Consider the following 11,986-nt stretch of genomic DNA (forward strand, 5'->3'; position numbering starts at 1 on the left):
AGGGTTATCATTTTTATAGACTGTGTAAGCGGCTTAAACTGTTGCTTGGGAATCATCTGACTTGTCAAGTGAACCCTGATAAGATCAGTCCAGAATGTTCAATGGCTGCTGCGGCCGTGGCAGCAAAAACTCTCGCCTCAATAAAAAGATAACCAGACAAAATATTTTGTTCTAATGAAAATGTCAAAAGGGAAACATACTGTTTGAGTACCAGGAACGCTATGAATGCACAACACTTGGTGTTTCATTAATGCACCGTTATCATTGATGAAGACTAAATGAAAAAGGTTAGCGTAAAAATGAAATAACAATAATACTAAAACAATTATGAATAATGAAAATGCCAAAAAAATTGCCATAATAAAGTAAACAATAAACTCTGGAACTTGTGGAAAGTTAATAATTGTGTATTTTTATACATTAAAAGTTATAAAATCAAAACTAAATTAAATTGAAGCTGCACAAAAGAAACTAAAAGATAGCAAAATTATAACTATTTTTTGTTTGAAAAGGTAATGGTTATAGGAACACAAAGTTTAGAACCACATTGAAAGAAATATTTTTTACCGCTCTATCCTATGAAATGTAACCATGAGAGAATAATATGCCAGAAAAGAAATATAAAAAAAAAAGTGAAAAGCTGATCTTACTAATGCTGTATCTAAAATATGAAGATCCAAGTCAGCTTTGAACTGTTTTTAGATTAAAAAGAACAAAGCTGTATTTGGTGGTGTAGGGTTATGTTCTTATGCATGTTTTTCTGTAGCCGTTGTTGACTGTTGGTTTCTTTGGCACTCTGCAGAACAACCAGCTGGAATTTCTCGAGGATGACATGTTCATTGATCTGCTGAACCTCAGCCACCTATTCCTGCATGGAAACCGACTATGGAGCCTTCACCAGAACACGTTCCGTGGCCTCGGGGCACTAGATCGCCTGCTGCTCCATCAAAACCGGCTCCAGTGGGTTCACAAACAAGCTTTCCACGACCTGCGTCGCTTGACGACCCTCTACCTGTTCAACAACTCTTTACCCGAGCTGCCAGCCGAGAGCCTGACTCAGCTACCCACGCTGGAGTACCTGCGTCTCAACGACAACCCCTGGGAATGCGACTGCAAGGCTGTGCCGCTCTGGGATTGGCTACGGCGCTTCCGTGGCTCCACCTCTTCGTTACTGTGTATGGCTCCGCCCGAGCTGGAGGGGAAGGATCTGAAACGTCTGACGAAAGAGGAGCTGCCTTCCTGTACGGGCTCAGAATCCCTCCATCAGAGCAAATCCAGCAACCAGGGGGACGTAGGAGTGTCGCTGAAGAAAGATCACCATCATAGATCGCACAATCACCATCATCATCCTCACCTGCCACATCAAGATCAACACTACCCCACCGCTCCATCTCCCCTCCCCCGACCCCCGAAATCCGGCCGCAACAGAAACTGCACCAGGCACCGCAGCCGCAAGGGGAACGGACAGAATGAGGTTTATAACCTTAATGAATTGGCCAAAAAGGAATCTGATGACAAATATGATCCGTCAAAACCGAGACGGAAGAACAAGTGCATCCCACGGACCTCAATGGGGCCCCCTAGTGGAGTGCAAAGAGCAAACAGTAGGGCGACGTCCCTCTTGGCGCCTTGTTTTATCATCCGTCTTTACTTATTGGCGTCGCTCAATGCCCTTATTTTCCGCTGACCTCGAGGAAACCTCTCGTGATGGTTTTTCCGAAAACTCAGCCCTCTGTGTACTCTGGCTCCTACACTTCAGTGTGTGAATGTGTGTATGTGTACGTGAGTGTGTGTACAAAAGTGCGTGGAATTTACCGAGGGACATGCGTGAAGTTACGGGCTGAAAATAAAGCGGAGATGAAAACAAACTCTGGGGATTGTGGACTGGAGAGATACAGAACACTAAATGGACTAATGTTATCCCCACCTGGTTGAAAATGTGAGCCCGTCTCTTTAATTTCTGTCGCTCCAGATAGATTGACCTGACCTATTAAACCAGGGCATATTCAATAACGGAAAAAAGACCATCTGTACATTTAGTTCTTCATTACACATCTGCCGAATCATAAGCTGCCCACTGTGGTCAAGCTTACCACCATTAAAGCTTCAGAGCACCCTCTCTGGCCTTTGACTTGCACACAGACGGCGGCCGGGCTCTCAGCGGGGGGCGAGGGGATCGTTAGCAAAACAAACAAGCCAATTATTTAGGCAGAAGATGACATGAGCCGTTACCATGGGAGGGATGTTGTGAACACTTTCAGCACCTGTGAAAATAAAAACACAAGCTAAGCACAAAAGAAAATTATTGTGTTGATCATTATGAAGGATGATTTTTAGTCTTAAGCTGAAGTGTAAGAATTATTGCAATATTTACACATTCGATTACACGGTTCTGAAGCAGCTGCAGTATGCTGGCGTACTCTGAGGGCAGAAAGAGAAAAAAGTAGAGTTTGCCAAAGGATTATGGGATTGCTCTGGGTTTCAGTGTATCTGTGTGTTTATGTTTGTTGATTGTACCCTGAAGATAGTGTTTTGAATGACAAGAACGAGGGTAGATGTTATTAAAACGTGGAAAGGTCAAGGGAAGCTCGTGCAAAAACTGTATTTTGTTTTCTATCACCCCAAATGCAATAGTTGTCTCTCTTCTAACATAATAGAGAAAACAACAATACAAGTTAATGCTTGCACATGTACTGTACAGTTCAAAAGAAAAGAAAAGTTGAGGGAAATATGGAAAGCCGGAATGGTTACAGCACGTCAACCCTTCACCCTTTCTGACCCCTGCTGCTGTTGAGCCATAAAAATGTTTGTATTGAAATACTAAGAAAGCAAAGAGAGATTATTAATGAAAAGTAATAGCGCCCCCTTTTGGACAGGTGGAGCAACAGCACATTCCCCACCTCTGACCCGCCCACATTTTTAAGTTAAAAAATATTATGACATAACTGTTTATTGTGAGCATTTGTTTGTTTGAGAATACTTGCCACTTATTAAAAAATAACTGTATTTTAACATCTATGGGGAGGGGGGAGTTTTTTGTATTCATGTAACGTTTCTTTGTACATTTGTCAAAAAATGTTAGTCATAAAAGGTACACCATGCTAACACCTTTGTTGTCTTCCTGAAATTTACTTCTTCCCCTTGTTTCATCAAACTTGCTGTCTGTTATTACACAACATCAGACACAGCAGCTGTTCTAAAGAACATTAAAGAGAATCATGGTCACACTGCTTATGGCTGTGTTTGTGGACGCTTTGGTTTTCTTCTTTATGCACAGCATTTGAGGGAAAATACATAATAACATATTGAGATCAGATGATGTTTAGGCAAGGAAATTATTATACGAGACAGAGCTTTTAGTTTCCTGAGCCAAATACAGTTTCCTCAAACACATAATAAATCTCATCGAATCACAGGGTTGATTTACATTTGCCAGTTTCTCTGCACACAACGGAAATGATTAGACTGATATATACTTTGAGCATAATTCCTTCAGGAATCTCTGCTTTCTACTCATATATCCCAGCCTGAAATAAACAAACACTGTACAAAAACATATGGCTGAGAGTTTTCAAGAAACACTAAGAAAAAGAAAAAACAGACACACGACAGAACAAAGTGACACTATTTCAGGACATAAAAAGCTTCGCCACTGAAGGTCACAAAAATGATTGTTAATGAATCTTGTGTGGAAAAATTCAATTTCCTTCTTTCTGCCCCTCGGCTCCTGATGAAAAGTGATATGAGAGCTGGGATAAAATCTGGTTTGTGTTCACATTCACTTTAAACTAGATATCTGGGGATAAAAAGTATATTATGCAAGACCACAGACTGGCCCTGAAATGTTAAATATCTGAATTCTGTTGGAATCCAATGAATAGCTCATTCTAAGGTAAGAAAAACATAACACTTCATTATGTAAGGTCTTTATACACCTCTGAATACATGGTTATGGTATACTATATTGCATTTCTGTCAATAGATCCTTCAACAAAATTACACACTTGAAAATGAAACAGGGTTACAGGATCAACATTAACCTACCACCCCAACAAAACAAGAAATTGTCTGATCTGTTTTCTTTTCTTTTGGAACCTCACCTTTAATACAATTAAACTGTAGAAATTGTTGTGGTGCCCCTGGATCTGTGGGTCCCTGGTGTCCATTATTTTGTATATACTCTGGTTTCCAACAGTTTCTGACTTTTTGGGGACAGTTCACCCAAAGAAAAAACATGAAGTCACCATTCTAAACCTGTATATGACTAATTCGTCTGTAGAATACAAAGAAGATTTTTAAAAAAATGTCTCAGTGGTTTTCTGTCCATACAATGAAAGTCAATGGGGGGCATTGTTGTTTGGTTAAAAACGTTCTTCAAAATATCTAATTCTGCAGAAGTAAGTCATACATATCTGAAAAGACATGAGGGTGAGTAAATGAAAGAATGATTTTGTTTTGGGTGCACTATCCCCATATTTGTCTGTGCGATCTGTATTTAATGAAATGCAAGCATTCTGAAGATTAAAATTAAAATGGACGAAAATGTGAAGCAGTGGCCCTCCCTGCATGAGCCACTGGTACGCAAAAGGTGATGACTCTTCAAAAACGAGTGCAAGCGGCCAGAAATAATAGGAGGAAAGAAACAGATGAGCGTGGAGAAATTAAAGGGACCCTCCCAAGGTCCCTGGATCCCAAATCTATCATAAATCTAATGTTGACTGTTCTCCTAAAGCTCTTACTTTCTAAAATCCTTTAATCCAGCTTATTTACTAATTCAATAGATTTCTCCTGAGTGCAAGGACACCTATTCACGTGACGGGGCCTGACAAGAGAGGAATAAAACAGACAGAAGAAAAAATGTAAAGGAAAATAGAAGTACAGTATGGGTGAGATTACTGCACCTCCTACAGGTAGGGGAGGGTATTACAGCACAAAAGCCAAGTATGGTGTAGCACAGTTTTTACAACAAACCAAACAAAAATCTGATGCTTTTTGTTTTGCATCCTATTAAATTCTACAGCTACAAATTCTCTCCATTGGTAGAAACTGCCAGAATATGGCAGGTGCCTACATCAAGTGACAGGTTTCCCTTACAAACCAAACTACAGATGGTAATAAAAACTAAAATCCATCCCACATGCACAGTAGTGTTTCTGAGGGCACACCCATGCTGAGAAGAGTCACCTGAAAGACATTCCCAGCGCTTCATTCTCTGACATGAGCTCCGTGACTGCAGATTTGAGCATGTGACTCCAGAACTCTCAATCTGATCCTCTGTTAGTACTTTAAATCCACTCTGCTGTCAAGTCAAACGCTTAACTCAGATACACAGAGACAGAGAAAGAGAGGACGGGGGGGACAAAAGAACAAAGCTTAAACGAGAGTCTGTATCTCAGAAAGCATTTTTGTAACATAAACTGTATGTTGTGGAGTTGGGTGCAGTCAATGTTGCAGCGCTTCAAAGAATCATGTGTGATCTTTTTAAACCGTTTACAGCAACAGTACTTCGCATAAGTCTCCCACTTTCATTTGTTAGCAGAAAGGATGAAGAATAGCCCATATCAGCATCCTCAGTGCTATGGATGGTATTACCCTACCGATTAAGGTACCTCTCCAAGATTCCAGAAAGATTTCTGTAGCGTTATGCATATTCAAATTAAAAGAGTAATCAGCAATATTCCATCTGTTCCGAAGTCTCTTGAAACCTCCCGGTCTGTGTCAGAACCTGCCCAAAGTCTCTTCAGTTAGCAGACTGTTTTGAATTTTAACCCAAATGTGATGTAGCCAAGAGCAGAAGGCTTTTAGCGCGGGTGATTCTCCTCTGGAAGAAGCACAGAAACAGCCTTGGTATGATTTAACTGCTGTGTTCTCCAAAGACAACCACAAAAACTGGAGATACAAAATATGTTGACCATAAAGAGACTATTTTTTGTTGGATAAAAAAAATGTATTTCTTTTTTGGAGAACGTATGTATGTAAGTAGGCTAAATGAAAAAATTATTTTAATTTCATGGGGTATGATAAACCACCGTTGACATGAATTGAGTATCAAAGCACCAGATTACAATATTTCATCTAATCTAGTTGAACATTGAACTGACAGTCCCCGAATCCTTACAGATTGTACGTAAGGCATGTTACATAAACATGGGGCTTTAAAGTTTTAGCATTCTTCAACAACAACAGCATTCTTTTGCAAGAAAACACTGAGGACATTAAACACCTCCCATTGAATGAGTCGTACCGGGGAAAAATGAAACATTTCAAGTATTCAGTTCACGTCTCAGTAAAATGGAATGTGTGATTAAGACGAGCTCATTAGCCAAGAGTCCAAACCATTTCACAAAAGCGCGGATGAAAAGAGAAGCGTTTCTAATTAGACGACGACAGATAACATTAGACACATTCATATCATAACAAAGAAATAAAAAATCTGTATCTCTTTAAAGATGTAGGAATGAAAATGCATGACTTTCCTCACATCAATTTCTTTGAAGAGAAACTGACTTTTTTATACATTCGAATAAAAGTCAAAACAACTTAAAACTAGTCAAAGTGGCAGCACAGATGAGCTCATCAAGAATTAAACAGCTTACTTTTTACATCAGCAACCTATTGGGAAAGAAAAAGATTTAAACATAAACACTTATTTAATCTATTTGGCATATTATGCGCCACGTGCTGTTGGAAAATTGCCCGATTAGGGCTACTGTAGAAACAACATGGCGAATTCCATGCAAGGGAACCCGCGGTGTATGTAAATAGAAATAGCTCATTCTATGAGGCCGTTTAAAGCGGCAAAGAATTATGAGTTTTGGCTGTAAAACATCGTTTTACTTTTTAAGACGGGTCTCAAAGTACAACTTTTTTAAAACGCCACCGTTTTCGTTTCCATGTAAACTGCAAGATGGAATTTTCTGAAAACGATGACATCGCGCACATGCGTATTACGTGCTCAGTTGCACGAGTGAACAAAACAATATGGCGGCTTCCAGTACTGTGAGCTCTCGCCGCTCGACTATGTATTAACGTTTCCCCAGCATAATGTGGATTTGCTGCACCAATAAGAACAACGGAGACACACTATTTACATTCGCCAGATGTTTAACACACATATAAGTAAAAAGCAAGTTTGGCTTATAACTGTGCATGTGTATGTGCCAAGGCCATACTGTTTCTTTACACAACAATATCGCCATCCACTGGCCTGGCGTGCATACTACATAGTTTTTCTCCATTTTCCTGGATCCGTGTAAATGCAGTGCGTTTTGATAGCGCTGTCATGTGTACGTGAAACTTTTCAAAAAAGCAAAGGAAAAACTTTTCCGTTTTAATATCGTGTAAACATGGCCTTTGGGAATAAAAACCTTGAAGATAGACAGTTTACTCGTGTTACGAGTATAGAAAGAGACCTGGCTTGGTTTTCAGTGTGTCAAGACTCCATCCTCTAGAAAAAAAAGAAAAGTTGTCAAGTTAACTTGATGTTTTATGGATGGCGAGTCACACAACATGATCCGAATCCAGCAAGATTCCTTTTTCTGATACAACTCAACAGATTCCAAAGCCACAGATGAACCAGGGCTGTGGCAAGCTACCAGAACAAAACACCGACAGATTCATAACTAGGAACATTCCAACATGTTTCTCTTTCATATACACAATATATAAAGCACCTAAACTTTCACCACAAAAGACACTCATTACAATACACAGCCTTAAATTTGTTTTAATTTGAACACCACTTTTATTCCTTATTTAATGTATTTGTATCGTTTGAATGCATATTCAACACCTGACCGATTAGTTCTGACTTCTGTTTCTTTTCTACTATTTCTATCCTTATAAAAAACGAAGAAAACAATCCTTAGCTTTGTTTATTGTGGTAGGCTATATTAGACCATTTTTACCGCTTTTTGTTTTTACTGCCTTATCTTCTTCCAATTGCTTCTATTGTTTACCTCATTTGTAAATCGCTTTGGATAAAAGCATCTGCTAAATGACTAAATGTAAATGTAAATATTCAGCATCCCATTAAAGTTAAGCACTTGAGTTACACATTCAAACAATGGCCATCAGAGAAGTGTTAAATTGTCTGTTTGACAGCTTGAATGTTTCAGGGACAGACAAATATCGGTGTGAAAATGAACAGAAGGCTGCGAGAGGAAAAGAGAAGTGGTTTATTTTTAATCTGTGAAGAGCTTGCACTATTTTTTCGACTTTGCAGACAGCCGCGTACTAGACAAACTAATAGACTGTTGTCTAACAGGCCGACCATTTGTTATTTCTCTACCTTTAAAATCACATAAAATTATGTTTTGTTTCAGTTCACGTTGAAAAAAGTTGACCCAAAAATTTTACTTGTGTCATCATTTACTCAGACTAATATAATTCTTAACCAATAAAACTGAACTTAATCTTCTAATCCGTTACTGCCACAAAGTTACAGTATGTAGGGCATGTAGAAAATAAGTCATTTGGACCCCTTTTTATTACATTTTTATGACACGTTTTTGCAATTTTGAAGCTTAATAGCCTCATTCCTCATCATGGTCAGGATATTCTTCCTAAAAATGCATATTTTTGTTTCACAGAATAAAAAATTAAATGGGTTGGAACGGCATGAGAAATTAACAGCAAAAGATCCAAGGTGCATAGAAAGAACAAGCAGAGATTAGAAACAAAGATGTATGAAGACATATAAACGCACAGTTTATATACATTCACATAAAAAAAGAAGAAACCCCCCTTCAGAAAAACAGCACAATTACAACTTGTATTGATTCTAAACCCGGATGCAAAAACTTCACCCTCTTGTCATTTTAAACCTTTATGACATTCTTTCTTCCGCAGAACACAAATAAAGAGATTTTGAGGAACAGCACTGGACCCCATTCACTTCTATTTTTCTGTATGGACAAAAAACTAATGCAAGTGAATGGGGTCCAGTTAAAAGCATTTTTCAAAATAATCGTCTTTTGTGTTCTGGAGAAGAAAGAAAGTCATACAGGTTTGAAATGACAAAGGGGTGAGTAAATTATGACAAAAACATTTTTTGGGGTGAACTATCCCTTTTAAAGCACAGAATCAAGCGGCCTACATCTAGCGTCCAAAAAATAAAAAAAGCAAGACACTTACGGGCCTACACGCTGTACTGCTCATCTCAATCTCTCTGACAAAGTTCTCTGGAGATCACCAGGGTAAGACATCACTGATGCATTATATAAATGGTCTGTCTGTGAAAAATCTTCTAAACACAGCTACATCTAAAGTTTAGTCTAGTTAAAGGCGTTTTATAATGAGGAATCAAATGTTTCTTGATCTTTTGAGATCAAGAGCTTGATGTTTTATGAACACATACTGTACTGTAACTTTCAGACCTTAAAACTCACTCGTCCAAAATGAGCAGTTGTTGAAGTGAAAGTGAAGTAAAATGAATCTACGAAGGAGACAGAAATGAATCTGTCTGATGTCAGAAAGTTGTGGAAGCTCATCAATGTTCAACGTAGATTAACAATTAAACATTAACAACAAAGGTTAAGGTTGCAATCTGTAAATCTCATGTCATTCGAAACATCATCGCAAAAAAATATATAATGAGAAATGTCTCATTGGTTTTGTGTCCATACAATGGAAGTCAATGGGGGGGTGTTGTTTGGTCACCAAAGTTCCTTGAAATATTTTCTTTTGTGTTCCGCAGCCATACAGGTTTGAAATGACATGATGAATTAATAATGACAGAATGTTTATTTTTGGGTGAACTATCCCTTTAAGGTTTAAGAAGGTAGAAGCAGCTTTTTGCAAAACTCAGCTCACAGCTGAGCCGAGAGCCGTATGCAGATGCTCCTGGAAGGGTGTATGGTACAGTTTCTATAATCGGAGCCTGAGGCGGCACACCCACGGACCTACGCAAACTGTCTGATGCATACTGGAAACAAAAACATCTAGTGCCATACAGTAGCTAAAAACATTTGGCAGGCTGGGTGAGGTATTGTGAAAAAATAAACGCTTTTCGGAAATAACTGGTCACCCAAGTTTGCAAAGAGCTTCAAATCATGTAATAAGGCATTCAGTTTCATAACAATGGTAATATAAGCTACTTTGCAAACCTGTCGCTCTACGGTTTTAACATATAAATCTGACGATGCTATTGTGTCTTTTCATTAATATATTCAAAGCAGGTATGGATCACAAATCAGCCAGATAACTGCCGCACTTCAGCACCTTTCTGTCATTATATGCATATTTGCCTCCTCAAGCATACAAATTAGCATAGACAGCAAAGAACAAAAAGTTTCCTCTGCGTGAAGGCTAGAGGGCAGAGATGGTTACCGTGACAGGCCTACATCACATCCGACAGGCCCGTCAAATTTACTTCCAAGAGCATATTTGTGAAGGGCCACTGAAAACTTGAGGGCTGATGGGGTGACGTAGACACAGCAGGGGTGGAAGACATGTGTGACAGCTCTCTGACACATTCTTGAAAAGCGTGCCAACCTAAAATGAGCTTTCAGATTTCAACAAAATTATAATATATATATATATATATATATATATTATAAATAATACTTATTTTAAGACCTCACGGGCCAGGGGATGCAATTATTAAAACAATTTATTGAAATTTGAAGTTAAATTTATTTGATGTATTAAATAGACAGACGGCTGATGGCAAAATAGCCAGCTTTAAAACTTTAAGATCCGTAGGCAAGGGCACATACACGGCGCACAGAGGCAGAAATGATGTGGACAGCCACTCGCACAATAATTTTCTTCCGACAACCGAGGCCAAAACCTTAGGCCATCGACTTCTTTTACTTGCAAGAGGATCCACATAAAAATCTACATGAAATCGTGCTGGAATATGTAAAGGCCTCAATCTCAGGGAAACAGGGCCGGACCCATGAGAGAAGCTAATCCTCTTTACGCGGCTTCATCGCCTGAGCCAGATTCATTCTGAACATTTCAGACACACTGGTACTGTGACTCATCATCACAAGCTAAGGGAGGTGCAAGCATTTAACAGAACAGCCTGAAGTGGTGAGCAGGAACACGTTAACTAGCTTTTAGGACGGTAGCTGATCGCTCAAAGCAGATAGAAGATGTTTGTTAATTTTCTGAGTATATTTTTCTCTGATATTATTATTTTTAGCTTTTTATAAAGTGAGGAATCCACAATCTAGTTCTTCGTCATTCCTAGGTACATGTGACATATCTAGAAGCTGCCTGTCAAAATGTCCCCTTCAAACATTCACCCCTCACAGACATGCACACACTTCGTGTCTCAAAACACATCGCTGCAATTGACAGTGGCCAGGGGCTGTTGGTGAATGTCCACTTTCATGATCTTTCTCCATCACACACTCTCAGATTTCATGATGTCAGTTGGTTGCTAAGAGTGCTGATATCTCCCGCCTAGGGTGAGTCGAAGACTCCTGACATTGGCATAGGTCTGCACAGGTAGAGCATTACAGGTGAATTGTAACTCCTCTTCTGCTTTTGGTAGCATACGATGGCAGCTGTGGCATAAGAGTTAAATGCACAGTGAAAACCATGTAATATATTTGAGAATCAGGGTATGTGAGCGCCACAGAGTGGAGATGTGTGATTTTGCCTGGAGCGTGGAGTGTTTCCTTTGAAAGTGTATGTGTGCGCTGCTCTCTCTCTCTCTGTCTTTTTCTCTCTCTCTCCCTCTCTCCAAGATCGCTCCCACACTCAAAGAAAAATGTGCTTCATAAGGTTCTTTGATGCCATAGAAGATGCTTTTGGTTCCATAAAGAACCTTAAATATCTGAAGAACCTTTCGGTTTCAAAAAAGGTTCTTCAGATTATAAAAAGGTAAGAAAGAGACGGTTCTTTAAAGAACCTTAGACTGAATGGTTCTTTGTGGAACCAGAAATAGTGATTCTATGGCATCGCTGTGAAGAACCTTTTAAGCACCTTCATTTGGAACACAACACAATTGCATGTCAGCAGAACTTCACCACAT

The 11,986-nt window shown here is 39.1% G+C and overlaps 1 protein-coding gene across 1 annotated transcript in view; it reads left to right on the forward strand.

Moving 5' to 3' along the window:
- Positions 1-3,220, forward strand: part of rtn4rl1a (reticulon 4 receptor-like 1a) — a 73,084-nt gene extending 69,864 nt beyond the window's left edge. The window contains exon 3 of the mRNA XM_079448943.1: positions 803-3,220. Coding sequence (XP_079305069.1) covers positions 803-1,687 — 885 coding nt within the window. The 3' untranslated portion in view covers positions 1,688-3,220. The remainder of the gene's footprint in view (positions 1-802) is intronic.
- The last annotated feature ends 8,766 nt before the right edge of the window (positions 3,221-11,986 follow it).

The sequence above is a fragment of the Barbatula barbatula genome, assembly GCF_947034865.1.
Source record: "Barbatula barbatula genome assembly, chromosome: 24".
Taxonomy (NCBI): domain Eukaryota; kingdom Metazoa; phylum Chordata; class Actinopteri; order Cypriniformes; family Nemacheilidae; genus Barbatula; species Barbatula barbatula.